The 21436-nt window shown below is 37.9% G+C and overlaps 1 protein-coding gene across 2 annotated transcripts in view; it reads right to left on the reverse strand.

Moving 5' to 3' along the window:
- Positions 1 to 21436, reverse strand: part of LOC150088352 (inactive tyrosine-protein kinase 7-like) — a 376615-nt gene that overhangs the window by 125201 nt on the left and 229978 nt on the right. For both annotated transcript variants that reach the window (XM_090369462.1, XM_090369464.1), the window contains exon 3: positions 12135 to 12422. In XM_090369462.1, coding sequence (XP_090225588.1) covers positions 12135 to 12422 — 288 coding nt within the window. The remainder of the gene's footprint in view (positions 1 to 12134; positions 12423 to 21436) is intronic.

Below are 21436 nucleotides of genomic sequence, written 5' to 3' on the forward strand. Positions count from 1 at the left end.
ACCGTGCTTGGGTTGGAGGTTGAGAAGACGAAAGAAGATATTTGTTGATATTGGACTTGAACTTCTGTAGATTGTAATTTTCAGGAAATATGTATGAAGGAAGGTTGTTCCAGAAAACGGCAGTTGAATGAATAAATGAGGAAGATGAAAAGTTCGTTCTGTGGGTTTGAAGTTGGACAGTAAATGGATGTTGGCTGGTGGCGGCACGTGTTCGGACTGTTTTGAAGGAGAGAGCGGGAATTATAGAAGACAATTCAGAAGAACAGTGGCCATGGAAGTATCTGTAGAAGAGGCATGCAGCAGAAACAATGCGTCTATGAGAAAGCGAGTGGAGAGACTCTGTTAGAGATGAATCATTAATTAACCTAACTGCCCTCTTCTGAATGGAATCAAGAAACCTGAGAGAGGTTTGGGGGGCACCACCCCAGATGTGGGAACAATATTTACATGGCAGGACGGATTTGCGATTTATACAGAGTGAGCAGCTGTTTGGGAGAAAAGTAACGCCAAGAGCGAAAGAGAAAACCAAGTTTTCTAGATGCAGAGGAAGCAATATTTGTAATGTGCTTGTGCCAAGAGAGATTAGAAGTCAGGGTAATCCCCAAAAGAGATATATCATTTTGCCTAGAAATCGGAGTGTCACTAAAGATAAGCATAGGAGCAGAAGAATCCTTTTTGCGAGATATAAGACAAGATTGAGTTTTAGAAGGGTTGAAATCAACTAAGTTGTCTTTGCCCCACTGGAGAATTACCTGAAGATCGGCATTTAAGGAATTGGCAGCAGATTTTCGAGAACTTGAAGCTGATTGAGCTGGACAAGGTTTCTCAAAATGGAAAGTTGAATGCAATGTGCTATCATCGGCAAAACTATGGATAGGATTTCCAGTCAATGGAAGAAGGTCATTGATATACAAGAGGAAAAGAGTGGGGGAAAGAACTGAACCTTGGGGGACACCGGCATTAGTGGAGAAGTTAGAAGACAGAGAGCCATCTACCATCACCCTCAGTGAGCGATCAGAGAGAAAACTGGATAACCAATTACTAAAAACAGTTGGCAAACCATAAGATGGAAGCTTGTTTAGAAGACCTTTATGCCAAACACGATCAAAAGCCTTTGAGATGTCAAGAGCAACTACTTGTGTCTCACCGAACCTTTCCATTGAATTAGTCCATAAATGGGTAACATAAGCCAGAATATCACCAGTGGATCGACACTGACGGAATCCATACTGGCGATCGTTGATCAGACGGAAGGTTTCTAGGTAGTTTAAGAGTTGGCGGTTAATTGATTTCTCCATTACTTTAGAAAGAGTAGAAGTGATTGCAATGGGACGATAATTGGATGGGAGGGATTTGTCACCCTTTTTAGGAACTGGCTGGATATGAGCAAATTTCCAAGCAGAAGGAAAAACACCTTTGGAATAAGAAAGTGAAAAAAGGCGGCAAAGAATAGAAGTAAGTTCAGGAGCACAGGTTTTGAGAACAAGTGGAGAAATACCATCAGGACCTGGAGCTTTCTTAGCATCAAGATTCATCAAAATCCTTCTGATATCCTTTGGACGGAAGACCACAGGAGGCATTGAATGGAGCGTGTTAGGAATGGTGGGAGGTGTTTTACCAAGATCATTAATACATGAGCTCGAAGAAAAATGGGATGCTAGCAGGTCAGCTTTATCCTTGGCTGAAGTGACAACAGAACCATCTGGTTTGGACAGAGGTGGGAGCAGAGATGGGCAAAAGTTGTGGCCAATAGCTTTGGCAAGAGACCAGAATGCTCGGCTACCATTAGGGCAAGAAACAAGTTTTCTACTCTTAGCCTGTTCAAACTCTAGTTTGGACTGATTGATAACTGCTTTACAATTGTTGCGAGCTTTGGTGTAGGCAGAAAATGAAACTGAAGAATTAGAAACAAGCCAATTACGATATGCAACGTTCTTCTCTTGGACAGCCTTAGCACATTTATTGGAAAACCAAGGTTTAGATAAAGGACGAGATTTTAAAGCAGAGTGTGGGATAAAGGATTCCATTCCTGCAAGAATAATTTCACTGACACGATCTGAGCAAACGTTGACATCAGAAGTTTTGAAACAGTAATCAGACCAAGGAAAAGAAGTCTCGCAGGTCATCCCATTTTGCATTCTTGTAATGCCGAACAATACGAGGTTGGGAATAGGCATGAGATAAAGGTTCCATTGGAGAAGAGACAATCACCAAGTTGTGATCTGAAGTGCCTAAAGGACCTCTCACTTCAACCTTGTACTTAGAAGGGTTGTTTGTGAGAAAAAGATCAAGCGTATTGGCTGTATGATTAGGATTGTCTGGTATTCTTGTAGGTAAATGAACAATCTGTGCTAGGTCATTAGTAATTGCAAAAGCCTCAGCATCTCGACCTGCTGGGTCGGTGTGACTAGAAAACGGAAGCCAGCTGGAGTTGTGAACGTTAAAATCACCAAGGAAAATTACCTCACTGTTAGGAAAGTTGGACTGGAGAAAGTCAAAGAGCTCCAAGTGATTAGTGGAGTTGGGAGAATGGTAGAGACAACGGAAGCCAGCTGGAGTTGTGAACGTTAAAATCACCAAGGAAAATTACCTCACTGTTAGGAAAGTTGGACTGGAGAAAGTCAAGTTGCAAAGAGAGGAAGTCAAAGAGCTCCAAGTGATTAGTGGAGTTGGGAGAATGGTAGAGACAACAGATGAATTTTACACAATGAGGTAGAGAGGTTTTAAGCCAGAGAAGATCAAAGAGAGGAGATTCCAAATTGCCAAGTCTCTGACAGGGAATATCAGAACGGACATATGCACAAGTACCACCTTTGAGGCGAAAGGAATCATACAGCAAATAATTTGGACATCTGAGATGAGCAGTAGTTGAATCAACTGATAACTGAGATTCAGTCAGAAAAAGTACATGGGGTTTGGAAGACTGCAAGTGGAAATGGACATCGTTGAGATTAGAATTGAGACCACGTATATTTGTGAAATGAATTTGAAAAGGAATGAATTTGAAATGAATGAAAAGGAAGTCCTTGGGAGGTTTAGATCTTTTCGCAGATAAGCTTGCTCTATTATTTTGACAATTCATGGTGTATTCAATAGTAAGAAAAAGTGGGTGGGACATGCTGTATGAAGTATTGAAATTTTTGGATATGGCGTACATGTGGTAAGAATATACCCAGATCCTTGACATAACGTGACCTCGACAATGCTCCCCGCATACACACTACTCGGACTCCCTCCAGTTACTATCTGGCAGAGTAGAGGTAGCAAGATTATACACTAGCTGATCCGGAAGCTTCCTAGAGAGTTACCAATAGGTTCAGTCCGGTGTACTAACTAGCGGCCGGCCTGCGAACACCGTTTTAGAGCTGTACCCTCGAAATGTAAGGAATATTGGATCTCGCCACGACATTCATCATAACCTCAAAAATCATCAATCATACTGCATGATGGAAGAAATAGGGAAGGGTTGGCCGGAACTTAGCTCTAGAGACTAAACATGAGTTCCACCACTTCAAGCCTCCAATAAGCAAAGTGGTGGTATTTCACCGGTTGATGAGAGTCATCTACCACCTAGTACTGCCTGGTAACATAGAGGGGCGGCATTCCTCCATGTGGTGTGGGCGCCACACCTCAACCCCTGCTTACGTTGGTTCACACCTGGGTGGTCACCCACCATGTACTTGTGCATGAAGGTTATACCCAGGATTACTAACAGTCCCACCATCGTGAAGGTGCAAGCACAAGTAATTATAGACCTGTGAGCTTAACTTCTGTTCCAGGAAAATTAATGGAGGCACTGGTTAAAGAAGCACTGCAGGATCATTTAGACAAGACTTCAGTTATAGCTCAGACACAGCATGGTTTTGTTAAGGGGAAATCTTGCCTGACCAACTTGATTGGATACTATGATGCAGTCACAAAAGAACTGGATGCAGGGAATAACTTTGATATTATATACTTGGATCTTAGAAAGGCTTTTGATATTGTTGCACATGGAAGACTGCTACACAAATTGGAGCTATGGATAAAGGGGTGGTTGAGGGGGAGAAGACAGAGAGTGGTAATCAATGGACACTGCTCATCGTGGACTAATGTTATTAGTGGAGTCCCTCAGGGCTCAGTGTTGGGTCCATTATTGTTTTTTGTATTTATAAATGATATTGATGATGGTATATCAAGCTTAATGTCCAAGTTTGCAGATGATACAAAGGTTGGCAAGGTTGTCAAGGACACTACGCTGCTGCAACAGGATCTGGAAAGGTTGAGCAGATGGGCTGAGAGGTGGCAAATGAAGTTTAACATTGACAAATGTAAAGTACTACACATGGGAAACAGCAACCCCAGAGCAACGTATCAACTCTGTGGTACTACACTGACAGTGGTAGAGAATGAAAGGGACTTGGGGGTGATTGTGCAGGCAGATATGAAGTTCTCTGAGCAGTGCAGTCGGGCTGCAAGAGTAGCTCATGGAGTATTGTCAATGATATACAGGAATTTTTCCAGCAGGGATAAGGAGGTGATTATTCCATTGTATAAGGCAATGGTCAGGCCACACCTAGAGTACTGTATACAGGTCTGGAGGCCTCATTTCAAGAAGGATGTAGAGCTGCTGGAACGAGTACAGAGAAGGGCAACAAGATTAGTGAATGGAACAAAGGGGTGCTCTTACGAAGAAAGGCTTAAGTTTTGCAAATTACAGTGTCTGGAGACTAGGCACCAGCGAGGTGATCTGATAGAGGTGTATAAAGCCTTGAATTGTTTAAGCATGCTCAATGCTGATGGGATTCTTCCTCTAGCTCAGAAAAATCACCTGAGCGGGCATAAATTCAAATTGAGGAAAGACAGATGTAGGATAGACGTGCGGAAATTTGCCTTTAGCCAGCGGGTGGTTGGTTGGTGGAACAGACTGCCATCCCTTGTGGTGGAGGTTGATAGCCTAAATAAGTTTAAGGCTCAGCTGGACAGGTATTTTGAACGAACAGAGGGGTGAAGTGGAAGTGGGTTTTTTTTTTTTTTTTTTGGCTGATGCTGCATAAGCTTGCTTTCTTGCATCAAATGCCTCTACTAATGCTAATGGTAGTTGAAGAAAGGCACGAAAGTGACGGTAAAAGTCCAGTATCTCCTCAAAGAGCCTGAATCTGCTAAGTAGAAATGTTTTACTACTTAAAAATTAATTTTTGTTTAAAATTAGTAGTGCAGTTAAAGTATATGAAAAATTCTTACTTTGCTTCTGAAACTGCTTAATAACATCAATATTTCATATTTGTAGTTTAATTACTAAGCTATAACATAACAATAACTGTATAGTGTAATATTCAATGTAATGCATAACCTGTGAATAGAATAGTGCTATTACTGAATTTGGAAATCTTGCCTCAGACTTCAGCAGCAAAGCAAAGTAGTGAACGTGCTGTGGCTTGGGAAGAACTGAAGGGGCATTTCTTCTATGAATCAGAACCTTATAAATTTATGCTACCTGTTCAATGTTTCAGACCTGCTTGGAATGGGATCTCTTTATATTACAATATCGGTCATTTTTTTTTTTTCAGGAATTCAAAAATACAGTTTTTGTATGGTTTTTCGGTACTAATTTAAAAAAATAACTGTTTATGATTTATTCATAAACAGTTATTTTTTTAATTATTTTTAAATTAAAATTTAAAAATAAAGGTTATAAAATCAACAATAAATCATTAATACTATATTTCTTCGATTCTAAGACACACCTTAATTTCAGAAAAAAAGCTGATTTTAAGAAATCAAAAATAAAACACTAAAATAAATCTAACAAATATTTTTATTATAATTGAATTCAATTTACTAACAACAATAATACCGGTATTTATCAGTAGGTATGTTATTCATCACTTCCTTCTGAATCAATATCAGAATCTACTTCACATTCAGGGTCAGATTCTTCTGAGCCGTTGTTATCTTCATTATCCCATAATATATCATCTTCTGAGCCATCGAGAGCATTGGTGATGCAACATTTTTTAAATGAGTACTTGACTATTCTTTCTGGGATCAGCTTCCAAGCTGTTGATACCCATTCTGCCAATTTTGATGCCGGCACTTTAATTTTTCCAGAAGGTGTTAGCAGAAGGTTGTCAGTCAACAGCCAGAATTCATATTCCTTTCTCAAGTAATCTTTAAATGTTGACTGAAACATTGAGTGGCTGCAGTTGGCTAGTCATGCCACCAGGAATCACAACCAAGTCACCACGTTTTTGCACGATTTTATTTTTGACCCGTTTGGACAAATGTCCACGAAATGCATCAAGTACTAGCATGCTGGGTGGGTGGGTTACGAAGACTTCCAAGACATCTATTCCACACAACATTTAGCCAGTCTTCCATAAGCTCTGCCAACATCTATCCATTTTTTTTGTGCACGCACAATAACATCTTTGGGATGATTTTTCGATTTAAAATTAAATATGGTGACAACTTTCGACCATCAGCGGTGATGCATAGCATCACAGTGATCCCATGCTTGTAATCTTGATTTCCTTAGCACCTTTAGCGTTGACGGTGTAATTTCGAGGCATACTGAAGAAGACTGGGGTTTCATCAGCATTTCCAATTTGACTAAACTCAGTTAATTTTTTTCCTTAATTTCATCACCTGTCGCTGAAAGTTAATCAGCTTCTGTTGAAAGTCTGCAGGAATTTTTTGACAGATAGATGTTCGGCACCTTAACGATAATCCACTACGACGCATGAATGTGTCGCACCAGCCGCGACTGTCTTTAAAAATTATTTTCTCTATTCCGAGGGACTTGACAATTTCTCCGGCTTTCAATTGCATGGATTGTCGAGTGATGGGTAATCCTTTTGCGTGTGTCTCCATTATAAAACATATCACAGCTTCATCGACTTGTGGAAATCTTCCTTTCTTAGGCCCTGTAAAGCATTTGGTTCTTGCTTTGCACGAAAATATGGAATTGCGATCATTTCTCCAACAACAAACATTTACTTCACTAATGTCGACAAATGTCAAAATGTCGACCCGCAGCTCTATTTCCATGTTCTTTTGCATACACAAAAACTTTTTGTTTCAATGCGGCTTCTTAGTGCAATCTTTTTGACATTTTAATGTGCAATAAGAGATCAAAATTAATGAAATACAGTAACTCCCCTTACGTACTTTCGAAGATACAAACAAAACTTCCTAGTTTTCGCTGAGTGAGCTCCACATTTTGAAAACATGTGAAATCACCCATGCCACTTTATTCTCCATTGGAGAATGCGATAACGGTCAAACTTGGAGACAGGGTTTCCATGTAAAAACAAAACTTGTGGTGCTGTGCAAAGCGCGGGAAAATTTGAAAAAAAAAAACACTGCAATTGTAAGACGCACCCCACTTTTAGAGATGTTTATAGGGGGAAAAAAGTGCGTCTTAGAATCAAAGAAAAATATATTACTGAATTTGATCACCGACATAATACATGCCATAATACTTTTAGACATACCAAAAAAAAAAGCTTTTATTGTGTCATTTAATATTTTGTGCTGAAACCTTTTACTTTTATGACGGCCTTCAATCGTTGCGGCATACTCTCAACCACCTTTTTATAAATGTCAGGTAATATGTTCCTCCACTCGGCCTTTAACACAGCCACCAATTTAGCCCTGTTCTTTGGGCGATCTCGATGTGCACGTACCCAACGATCTAATACTACACCCTATCGAGAATCCCAAAGATGCTTAATAGGGTGCAGATCAGTACTCTGGACTGGCCAATCCAACTCTTCCACACCCATTTCCCCAAACCACTCTGTTACGATCCAAGCAGTATGGCATGGCACGTTGTCTTGCTGATACATATATGGGCCTTCCCCAAAGTATTGCCATAATGCTGAAAGTACATAATTGTCCAGGTTGTCCTGGTATTGCAGAGCATTCGTGGTTTTGTTGACTAATGGGCGCAAGCCAAACCATGACATTACCTCCACCAAACTTCATTGTTGGGAGGATACAATCAGGAAGGAACTGTTCCCCGGCATTTGCCACACCCAGGAAAGGCCATCAGACTGGTAGAGTGCGAACCTCGACTCGTCTGTCCATAGGACTGTTTCCCACTGCTCTACAGTCTAGGATTCGCAGTCCTTACACCATGTTAATTGGCATCTAGCATTTGTTGAGGTGATCAATTCTGTTGAACGTGTCATCTTGCATGTCCACTTTTGCAATTGTCTGTTCGAAGCCCAGTGTGCACATTTATAGCAGATTCTGTGACATGTTGCATGCATAGGACCTGTCCGGATATTAATGGTAGAGTAGTGTATGTATTATATGAGAAAATCCCTCAGCTTCTGATGGCTATTGTACAAAATTAATAACAACAATTGCCACTGACGGCAATACTAAGGTACAAGGAAATAAAAATTAATAAATAACGCCCCCCCAACTCAGATCTGGTTTCTTCACCAAGCTTAAATGTCAGTCCCTTTCTTTCGTTAATATGATATACTGCCATAAAAAATCAAAAAGGAAATAAAGGGGTAAACCTGCAACTCAACTACGACTATCTCAATACTGTACAATAGCACCATCCGGCATAGCATCCAAAAGGTCATTTTCTTCTCCTAATTAGATCCATTTTGAATGATCATACTAGTGGTTTTCAACTGGGGTGCCACGTAATTTGGGTTTAAGTTACTTAAACTTATTATTTTTTAATTTATTTCATTATAAAAAGGTGTACAGTATCTTTTTAATTTTGTGGTGATCTATAATTGATGTTTACTTAGTACCTCTATATAAAGAATAAAATTATTACATACTGTATATATATATAATTTGTATTATGAATTGTACTTTTTATAATTATATTATTATAATAAATATCATATATATATTTTTTAATATTACACACACAGACAGAAAATTGAGTAGGGGTGCTGCAAAATAAAATAAATTACTTAGGAGTGCCGTTATTAAAAAAAAGGTTGAAACCACTGGATCATACTATTGATTGCTTATGTTTCTTAAGAGCTCACTTATTTGGACAATAGTGGATACTTAAACATAACTAAATTTGCAGTATCAATATACTGTATGTTTAATAATTTTTTGTCAGAATATTTATTATTAATAAAAGTTTGATTTAAAACATGAATTCAAGTAATTTATTGTACCTATTTGTCATCAAAATTTATTGAGAAAATTTCTTGGAATACTGGTATTAACACCAGTATCCCGGTTTCATAAATTAAAAATACTGAAATACCAGTATTGTGAGCCCTACTTTATATGTGTGTTTGTGCAAGTATGTGAGGAAATTAAAAATGAATTCATTGTTCTGATGGGTGTTTATGAGAGCTTAAAGAAATTAAAATGGGAGGCCCACAAGCTCTCAGCTGCCCACCTCAATGCCAGAGCATACACTCCACCAAACTTCATTGTTGAGAATATACATTGAATAACACAGCAACAATCCCAAAGTCAGAATAAGTTAGTCCCGCAGGATGTAGCTATTGTCAGTGAAATGGAAAATATATCCTGCAAAATTTGAAAGTTAGAATTAAATTTGAAATTATCTGCAATTCTGCCCAGACATGATAGGAGAGCCTTCTCAATCAATTTAATCTTGGAGACTGCAAGGATCATGGGGGTCTTTACTTGTTAACAGGAGAGAATTTTTTTTACATATTTGAATATTTGCTGATGTTGTCTTTGGACAAATAATTACATGGAATGTGTTAGGGATACTAGGAGCAAAAAAAGAAAGTGTACATATACTTGCTTGTACACTGATGCTAAGAATATACTAAATAAATTGGTTGGCATTGTAGGTTTATCAGAAATATGATGCCATTCAGATTCAGAGAGCTATGCTTTTGGTTAAGAAGCACATAGGTGGATGGTTTAATGTTGAGACAGTTTGGTATGACATAAGCACTGGAAAAAAAAAAAGGGGGGGGTCTAGTTTTACATTATAGGCCAAATGACTGTGATGAGTATAGTTAACTATATAGACAAACAGAGTGGGCAAGTAAATTAGAATGTCTTATAATGAGGGACTTTAACTTGTCAGTGGATGATTCACGGAGTAGTAGTAACTTTTTTGGATTTCTTAGAGGCAGCACTCTTGATCTGATTATGAGCAGTGGCACTAAGGGACGCCACCCAACATGCCATAATACTTATAAGTATTCATTATTATGTAGTCAATATATGAGTTGTATAAAAGTAAAGGCACACAAAATGAGCTGCTGGAATCTGTCAGCATCAATGATTCGTTTTGTGCTAGTGCATGCACAAGGAAAATACATTCAATAAAATTTTTAAGTTCTGATTTACAGCTCAGCCCAAAAGTTCTTTTAGCTATGATTTCCAAACAGTATTTATGAATGTTGTTATTTTTCAATATTACAGTATGTTGAATGGGCTCTGTGAAATATAGTTGGCAGTGAACACATCAAGAACCTGCAGATAAAAAGAAACACTAGGTGGTGGTGATCACAGTATATTCATGGGAGATTTATAATGAGAAGGAATTTTGCTTTTGTAAAGGTGATTATGACGACCTTTGAGAGTTTTTAAATTCTTTTCAATGAGACTAACTGACCAGTTACCAATTGCAAATTTTAAACAGGAGGCATTCAGAGAAGAATTAAATATACATGCTACCAACCAATACTGCTCAAGATTTCAGCTTAAATGGATGATTATAAATTATCAGAGGACACAGAAACATTACAAGATTAGTGAGGGGCACAAAAGGGTGCTCTTACTAGGAAAGGCTTCAGTTCTACAAATGCAGCATCTAGAGACTAGACACCTTCAAGTAGATCTGATTGAGGAAGCTCAACATCTATGGCATTCTACCTCTTGCTCAGACTATATGGGAGGACATAAATTCAAATAGAGGATTTGGTTTTTTGGTTTTATTGGCGCATCAGCTACTAAGGCTATAATGCGCCAAGACCACCAAATAGAGGAAAGAATGGGTGTGTGTGTGTGTGTGTGGAAATTTGCCTTCAGCCAGCAGTTAGTTGATTGTTGGAACAAACTTCCATCTGGTGGTATAGAAGTAGATAACTTGAATAAATTCAAATAAGAACTAGAGAACCTATTAAGAAAGGATAGACAAGTTATCTACTTGGGAAGTGTTGGTTGGTTACTTTTTTTGGGGAGGACACACAAATGCTGTATAAGTTTGCTTTCTTGTTTCATTTTCCACTATTGGCATTGTTAATTAGGTCAACAGTGATCTCACCTAATTACAAAACAATTTTTTTCCCTTCTACAACCTCATATTCTGAATATAACTGAAGAGAAGCTCTCAAGAGGAATTGTATATTAAACAAGTAATGTTTTATTGTGAAATTGTTCTTGCATTTCTGGCTAATGATGCAACAATCCAACTTCTAGTTTCAATTAGGCCTCTCTATTGGTCTCATTTCTATTCATCAATATAAATACTTATACTGTTCTTTATTTGTGGGAATCACTGGTTGATTACCTGGAAAAAATATTTAACAAAATGAATGTGGTAGTAGTGGCAAATGATGTAAGGGAGCATTATCAACTTCTTCTCTGAATTTATTCAAACCACCCTTCTTCAATTTAAATTTATGCCCCCTCATGTGTGTAGTCTGAACACATATGAGAATTCCATCAGCATTAAGCTTACTTAATCTATTCAAGGCCTTATACACCATTGTATTGTGGATTGCTCTGAAATTTTCAATTTCTGTAAAACAAGGCAGAGAACTGCTATATTTGTAACGTTTGCTTTTTCCTTCAAGCAAAAAGCTTTCATAAACCATCTCCTAAGAAAATTTGCAACAGAAATTGAAATCAAGCTGAAAAACAGCAGTTTAACTTGCCACAAAGGCCTGCTTAGGTACTTATTTGGGAAGCAATTTTTCTGAGGAACCAAATATCAAGTAGTATTTAAAATCACAAATGTTTTTTGTTATTTATTAAATATACGATGCTGCATAAAGCATTACACTTTCTATTTTTTTTTATTTATTAAATATTAATATTATAGCTATTATAGTACTGACAGAGTGGGAACTTAAGAGACCAAAGAGGATGGGTAGTGTCATAGAATAAAAGATGGCTATCATGCTAAGTTAATCTATATCTAACAAAGAAATGAAACAAGTAACACTTACTGGGAAGCACAAGTGGGAAGTTTTCTGTGCTTTCTATAGCTCCAACATCGTTTACTGCACGACAGGAATAGACACCATTGTCTGTTAATTTTAATTTCGTCATGTGAAGTTGTTTATTGTAGAAAGAAATGTGGTCATTACGTAACAGTCGTCTACCATTGTGAAACCACTCATACTGAGCTTCTGGACTGCCTTCAACCTTACATCGTAGTACAATTTCATCACCTTCCTTAAGTTGTCCAGTGGAGTCTGGTTTTTCTAAAATTACCAATGCCGTTTCACCAATCCCTACAAAAATAAAAAATAATTATTGTGCTTCTCTTCATCAATAGATACTGTAATATTGGCTTTATAGTAGAAAGAAACTTACTATTGGTGGAGTTATTCTTGTTTTTTTTTTTTTTTTTTACATATTGATTGTTTTGATTATTCATTTAGAAAATCAAGCACGATAGCATTTTGCCAAATTTTTAACAATTGGTTATACTGAAAACTTGCTGAAAGACAACTACTAATTACAGCTCCAAATGGAATACTGTTTAACATACTCAAATCAGCCCCTGGCTGATTTGAGTATGTTAAACAGTAATACATGATGCTGCATAAAGCATTACACTTTCTATTCTTTTTTTTTTTAATTAAATATTAATATTACAGTTATAATAGTATTGACAGAGTGGGAAATTAAGAGACTAAAGAGGATGAGTAGCGGCACATTAAGATCAGATGTTTACAAACAGCGCAGATGTCTTGCAGTGCCTAAAAACTAAAACAGCAAGTCATGTGCTTACTGTATTTGTTTACATTCACCATTTTGAAAGTGAATTCTGTACTGATATCATGGATTATACCACTGTTTTACATTTATTTTAAATTAAAAACCCCTTACTGTGGCTCCTAAAGTTAATAAACTTCATACTCCACTGAACATTAAAGCTTAGTAATAAACTTGATATAATCCAAACTATTTCATTAGGGTCACCCAGAAAGTTAATTCATATAACCATCTGTATTGGGTCTGTAAATTGCATGTGTTCTCTGGTCAATTTGCTTGTTTTGCTAGAAAACCAGTTTCTGGGGGGGAAAAAAACTTTGCTAACTAACTCAGCCATGGAACAAAAAAGGTGGTGCATACAAGTTCCTCACATCATTGACGGAATTCAAACCTGGGCCTTTTCCACCTGGTGTGGGGAGGTCAGTGACTATACCACTGACTAATTAAACTCAATATAAGATATAATAAAGAAAATAGAATGAGGTGTAAGCAGGAATATATTAATGGCAGAATATAGAAGAACTCTTTATTGCATAAAAAAAGGCACACACTGTACACAATACTCTTCACAGCTGTAAGCCAGAGGTTAATATTTCTTGTTTATACTCCGGCATGACCACCTAGTCAGGGGAGATTACAATAAACCAATGAATACAAATGTTTATCATATTTAGTAGTCACGGTCTACTCAAAGAGCGTGTGTTGCTGCATTTGTGTTCCTGACCACTCGGTTATGTCAGGCAAGTGATAACATTGGATTGTCAACATGTTTATGTTTTTTATGCGCAGTTAATAAAATTGCATTCTTAATCTCTCTATTTCTTATTTAAATATATTAAAAAATCCCCCACTTTCTAGATAATGGAAAAATTTAAATAATGCACCTTGAATCCCCGAAGGTGCCGTTATTTTTAAAGTATACTGTATTTGGAAAAATTTTGTGGGGAGAATGATCAGTAAAAGCAAATGCTGCATACTGTAGTGACATGTGCCACATAAGAAAGAGAAAATCCATTTTAACCTTGATGTTAACTTATATTAGCAAATAATATCAATTTTGAACAGACTCCAAACCTATCATTGGTGTTTTACCCTATTAAAATATTATCTAACATTCATTTTTCTAAAATCCCCACTTTCAAATGCAAATATTGTTTTCTTTTAAACTAATTGTGGACCTCTTTTTCAAAATGTAACACATCAATCAATGATGGGAACTGTGGAAGGACTCTGCCCACTTTTTTAGTGTCAAATCTTTATATCAGTATCCATTGCATTACAATATTTGTTTCAGAAATGGAGAGATGTTTTTTATTTCCCTGAAAAGTTTTAATCACTGGGCATGTTATATTTATTAAAAAGAAATCCTTAATTTAATAAATATCAAAGCTTTGAATATAATAAATAACTTGAATGATGAAATAATCAGTGATAGTGCAATTTGTTTTGAAAACAGTTGATTTTACTGTATATTAATATAATGAAGAGGCAAATTTAAATCTATCGTAGTCCTTGGGTGGGGATTTCATTATTCAACTCCAGTTCACAAAAAGATAAAGCTGTCTGACATACATTAGCAGTATGTCAGACAGCTTTATCTTTATCTGACCTATGCGATTGTGCTAGAGTATATCTGTAGCCGAGTGGTCAGGAGCAGGAGTGCAGTAGCACATTCTCTTTGAGTAGACCGGAATTCAAGCCCGACTACTAAATATGGTCTCTTTGCCAACCCACACTGGACCAGCGTGGCAGACTATGGTCCAATTCCCTCGACATGAATTGTTGAGGAGGCTTCCATCCTGCAGTATACCTTTTTTTTATAAACAGAACATGATATACAATCTTTGGATATAAGATAGAGCATGTATTATCAGTTTACACTGTGTTTTTTTTCCCAAAATGCAGAAGATAAAGTAAAGTTACAGAGTTGAGAAGATAGCAAAAAAATAATGGGTTATCCAAACCATCAGAGGATGCAACAAATTAAGGATAGTTAGTGTATGAGGTGGTTGGCGGATTTTCAATAGTTAGACCAACATATGTCAGTCTTACTATTCCTTTTCAGAGACTTCCTAATTTTAATTTTTGATTAATTCTGGTTAAAAAAAAAAAAAAAATCAATGCCAAAAATTTATTTCTGTACCTCAAAGAATAATGGCAAAATTTTCACTGCCATTAGGGGCTATATTCCTTCCCTTATGATGAAAATAATGCTTTTTTTTTATAACTGGTGATAAAAGCATAATAATTTCCCCGGGAAACTGTTTTAGCCCCCCCCACCACATCTCTAAAATCACTCAGTGGAATGAGCAACAGTTACTCCATGAAGGATTTATGATGATGCTCAACCCACTTTGCTAGTTTCAACCTATGCATTTCACTCTTTCAGATACTGTTCTCATAATTAGCTTTAGCCAAAAAAAAAAAAAAAAAAAAAAAACCTCCCATCCATTTCATTCCTCCATTTGTTCCAAATGGCTGTACAGCTCAGCCTTAAATTTATTTAGGCTATTATTAGCTTCCACAACAAAAGATGGAAGTATGTTCCACCAATCAACTACCCTCTGGCTAAAGACAAATTTCCACACAGCTATTCTACAACTATCTTTCCTCAATTTGAAACTGTGCCCCCTCAGGTTCTTAGTTTGAGCAAGGCGAAGAATTCCATCAGCATTCAGCTTGCTCAACCCATTCAAGGCCTTTAAACCTCAATCAGATTACCTCGCAGGTGCCTACTTTCCGGGCACTGCAATTTGCAGAACTTAAGCCTTCCTTGGTAAAAGCACTCCTTTGTTCCCCTTCTTTGTACTCGTTCTAGCAACTGTACATCCTTCCTAAAATGAGGCATCCAGACCTGTACACAGTACTCTAGGTGTGTGTGACCATTGCCTTATACAATGACCTCCCTGACCTGCACTGCTCAGCAAACTTCATAATTGACTGCACAATTACCCCCAGGTCTTTTTCACCTTCCACTTCCCTGAGTGTAATACCACACAGTTGGTACGTTTCTCTTAGATTATTGCTACCCATATGCAGTACTTTGCATTTGTCAATTTTAAACTCCAGTTGCCACTTCTCAGCCCATTTTCCTAACTTATCTAGATCTAGTTGGAGTAGCATACCTTCATTAACAACCCTGCCAACCTTTGTATCATCTGCAAACTTCGACATTAAGCCTGATATACCTTCATCAATATCATTGATAAATATGCAAAACAACAATGGGCCCATCACCGAATCTTGGGGAACTCCACTAATAACATTTGTCCACGAGAAGCAGTGTCCATTGATTACCACTCTGTTGTCTCCCACTCAACCATCCCTTTATCCATTGTAGCAGCTTACCCTTGATGCCATACCTCTCCAATTTGTACAACAGTATCAAAAGCTTTCCTGAAATTCAAGTATATGATATCAAAATTATTTTTGGCATTCAGTTCCTTTGTGACCACATCATAGTAACCAATCAAACTGGTCAGACAAGACCTCCCTTTGACAAACCCATGCTGTGTCTTAACTATTACTACAGTCTTGTCTACATGATCCTGCAATGCTTCTTTTAACCCCAGGGGCTCGCATCTGGTGAGTATGGGCTTGGCACCATCATTCTTCTCTTTCTTGGTGATTCCTTTCTACATTTCTCTCTCTCAGGGTAACACGAGAATTTTTTTTTGTTTTGGCTGGTGTAGCATAAGCCTCAGGCTTCCCCGCACCATATGGCTAATAATAATAATAATAAGAATCAGACCAGGCAGATTCCGTAGACAACTGATGTAATTGCAAATAAGGATGAATCAGAGCCTGTGAATGACAAGTAACCAAAAAGCATCTGTTACTGTTTCACTATCCGATTTCAGTACTGATCCAGCTAAATGGAAAATAAACGCTGATCTCATTCATCACATTGCCCAAAATGTGCCGTCTCAGAATTTCGAGTGCAATTTGAAATCAACATTTAAAATTTTCAGCAAAAAAGAAAGATATGCAACAAAAGAATTGTTTTATAAGAAAATGGGATATTGCAAGGTTGTTAAAAGAGACTAGCTAATATTCACAGAATCTACTGAAAGTGTATTGTTACGTGTGTATGTTATTTAAAGATGGACTTAATGGGATAAAAAAAAAAAAAAAAGGCAATCAGGTTGAGTGATCGGTGTCCATACAAAGAACGGCTTAGAGGGCACAAACTGTAAAGCTTAGCAACGAGACATCTCAGGCCCTAAAGAAGATCAGTAAAATAAATGAGAAAGACGGATGGTATTTTCATTAGCAGAAGAGAGAGAGAAGAAGAAATGAAGGTCACAAAATTGTATAAAATCTCAGGGAGTAGCAGAAGGCTGGATCTCGTGAAGCTTACTTTCAGGCAGCATGGCGTAAAACACTGGAACAAATTGCCACTGTGGTCAAGTTCAAAGTGAAATTGGCTTTCTTTGGCAGATTCAGGGAAAAAAGTCTGCTTCCTTGCATTATTTAGCCCAGTGGTTTTTGGCCTTTTTTTTCTTAATAATGGTACCCCTAAGTAATTTATTTTATTTTGTAGCGCTCCTACTCAATTTTCTGTCTTTAGATCTTAATCTCTCCGATATATTATTATTACTACTTAGCCATATGGTGCAAGGACGCCTGAGGCTTATGCTGCACCAGCCAAAAAAAATTCCCGAGTTACCCTGAGAGAGAAATAGATGGGAATCACCAAGAAAGAGAATAATGATATCCAGCTCAGAACCCTGGGTGTGCCTGTGTGTATATATTTATATATTAAATGTAATGTAAGGTCATAATTACAGTTGATGGAAAAATCAAAATCAAAAATGGATAAGCAAGGTATGACAAATGCACTAAAACGTGCAAAGCAGCAGTAATGGATGCAAAAGTATATAATATGTAAGAATACAAATCACCTCCATCTATGCAAACTTTATCAATCAATCAATCTATTCTTACATATTTTGCACCCCCGCAATAAAAGTGACACAACTCAAAAACTGCTACGACACTTTCTGCTGGCCTCCATCGCATTATCGGTAATGCTACAGAGTACTACTTAGTGGGTAATATCAAAGTGACACATAGCGCGATCTAGCGGATTATTTTAGTATTATTGTTGTGTCGTTTTACCTGTTACAAGTCCAACACAATCTTTAGATTTACGAGAAAATCCGAAATTCGAAAATTTTTGAGTTGAGTCACTTTTCTTGCTGGGGTGCGATATATATATAGAAACGGGTATGTACGAGACATTCTTTTAAATTGGCTATCGGTCTGCTCAAAGCCCTTGATGAAGTAGCAGACCGATATCCAACTTGAAGAATGTTATTTTCACCTTTCTAATTCCAAAAAAATGTTATATGATATTACAATAATACAGCTATAAACAAAATTACAATTCATAATAGAAGTTATATATATATAATTTTATTCTTTATATAGAGGTATTAAATAAACATCAATTATAGATTACCAAAAAATTAAAGATACAGTGCACGTTTTATAAATGAAATAAATATATAAACTTTAAAAAAAGGTTTAAGTAACTTAAATTTAGCGTTTTCATCATCGATCCACTCCTCAATCTATATAACAGATGCCTCGAAGTTCATTACTTTCCACCACAGTGGAACAGGTACTCTGTCTGGCCCCTTCCTAAGCACCAACAATCAACCCTCCCAAGCCAACATAGGCCCATCGCTTGCGCCTCTGTATTGCTAAAAATTCCGGAAAAAGCACTACTACCATCCATCAAATTCTCTGTGACAGTCCTTAGCTAATACACTATGGGATATCAGGAATTCAACTTTAACTAACCTTGCAACAACCACACCGTGCATCTTAGAAGCCTTAGAACAAATACAGGAATTGTCAGCCATATATCTTGACATCCATTCTGCATTTGATGCCATCTATATACCCAATCTCCTACATCTCTTAGAAAACTACTTCACAATTTTCGCGGCGATTTTCTCTGGTTCCTAGAATCTCTCCTATCCAAGAGGACCCTTGTGCTAAAGATTGGAACAAAGACCATCCAACGTTACATGCCGGTGTGCCTCAAGAGGGGGGGGTCCTATCTCGTGTTCGCTTCATGGCAATCATGGTGCCGCTTGTGGCCAACAATTGCAATTGGATCACATATGCTGACGATGTCAAGCTCCTTACTAGGATATCGCCATCCGACGCCACTCAGCAAATCAAGACATGGATGACTACCTTAATGCTTTGAACCTCCAAATTAACCCCCTAAAATCGGCACAATTTTTTCACTAAAGGGCAGCCCAACAACTTTGGTACATGTGCTCAATGGCTCCTCAGCTCCAAGTGTTCAAACGCACAAAGATCTGGGGTCGTTTTTGAATCCAAGTTATCCTTCAACGATCACGCAAACCTCGAGGCTGACTTCACTATGCTGAGTCGCCAAGCAACAGCTGCTCCACACCTGGTAAACAGATACATCGTATCAAACCTATACCTGACAATACTGTATGTTTCAGAGATATGGGCCTCGGCTGCCGAATCCAACATTAAAAGAATATTCTCTGCTGAATTCTGGCTTCTGAAATGGACTAACACCAAACTCCACCTTCCTCCAGCTCTCAGATCAATGCAGTTAACAGATGCCCTTCAACTGCGCAGGCTCCGATCCTACATCGGAGAAAGGCTGCTGTTCACCCTCAAGATGGCCACCAGAAAAATTACAGAGTCGAACTTCTGGGATCACTGCTCTTGGCGCATTCCTCCCCCTTATCTCCGGTCTTCAGCACAGGTGCTAGCAAACCATAACCGGCTAGTACTAACACAGTGGTTTTCAACCGGGGTGCCGTGCAATTTCGGTTTAAGTTACTTAAAGTTATTATTATTATTTTATTTTGAAATTTATACATTTATTTCATTATAAAAAGGTGTGCGGTATCCATTGGACAGTATCTTTTTAATTTTGTTGTGATCTATAATCGATCTTTATTTAATACCTCTGTATAAAGAATAAAATTATTATATAAGTATACATTAAAAGGTCGAAAACAACTGTATTAGGTATTTATTTTGGCCTAGAGGTGCTGTGAAAAAATTACTGGGACACTAAGGGCGCCGTGAACCGAGAAAGTTTGGGAACCTCTGTACTAACCGGCAGATTCCTGCCAAATCAAATGCTGTCCTCACGGCAAGCGATCGGCGTTGACCTGGAAGAAGTGGTCACCAATAAAAAATACAGGAAAGGAATCCTCGTCGAAATGAAGATGTAGAACTGTGCTTTGTTGCCTTCCAATGATCTGGATTTGTAACGTATATGTATCTCTTTTGTAAATGTGTATTGTAAACCCCTGGCATCACCAGGGGTTTACAATACATGCTGCAATAAAAGATTCTATTCTATTAAACCCAAATTATGTGGCACCCCAGTTATTTGGTTTTTAGGAGCATTAGCAACTAAGGCCATATTGCTCCGGGATATGCGGTGGTCATTCCCTGACATTTCCGCATCCTTCGTATTTGGTGCTAACGGGCTCGAACCCCGGTCTAATCAAGAAGGTTTGTTCACTGCTGCTCCTTCCCACCTGGCTACGGAGGCGCCGGCACCCCAGTTGAAAACCCACTGTAACTCAACGCTAATTATAGCAGAATACAAAGGAAATTAAATTGGAGTAAGTGTCGAACGCACTAGTTCTCTTCGTGGTGGTGGAATTGGCTTTCATATCCTCACCATTTCCATCTTCCATTCAAAATCCGCTCCTTGAGAAATGGCGGGGGGAGGAAGTCTCTCTTTCGATGAAATAAAAAGACATCGTTTACGGCGCATAGTTTTTCCATTTGGTGTGCTATACCTTTACTTAAACCTGTCAATACCACACAAGCAAGAGTGATTTATTTAAACGAAAAAGTCACGTGTCTCTAGTGGCAGACAGCCGTAAACCGCACCTCGAGAGAAAAGTAGTAGTAGTATGAAAGGGAGTAATATTTATTCAAGGCAGGAAGACTTTTTTTTGTTTTGTTTTTTAGTGAGGAAATCGGTAAGAAGCGGGAGGTAATTGCTTAGCAAGCCAAAAATACTGTTCTCCAGCACACCTGATGACAGGCGGGAGCCCACCTGTTAGTTAAGATCCAGTTAACAGCAAATGAGACACAGGTCATGACTTAAGTCACTTAGAAAAGTTTTAACCAACTTTCTATTGGATGGAAGCAAAGTTGCTGCCGATTCTGTAACCTACAAATGATTGTATTTTTGTTTATAAGTGTTTTTCACGCTGTGATATAAAGATGAGGTAGAGTTACGGAGAGAGTAGGTCCCTTTCCATTACGTGCATGAAAAGCAGAAGTATATCAAAGACAGTACGACTGGTGCTCAGCCGGGGGGGGGGGAAATGACAACAGGACAAAAAAAAAAAAAAAAAGGGAAAAAAAAGGAAAAAAAAAAAAGTTGTTTGAGCTCTCTCGTCTATTCCCGTTGCCTTTTATGAGGTGAGGCGACAAAAATATCCACACTTCGCATAGTGAGTTGTTGCTCATTTCTTTTTGATCCAAAGCAACTAAC

The sequence above is a fragment of the Mastigoproctus giganteus genome, chromosome 3 (assembly GCF_048544385.1).
Source record: "Mastigoproctus giganteus isolate SK-2022 chromosome 3, ASM4854438v1, whole genome shotgun sequence".
Classification (NCBI taxonomy): Eukaryota; Metazoa; Arthropoda; class Arachnida; order Uropygi; family Thelyphonidae; genus Mastigoproctus; species Mastigoproctus giganteus.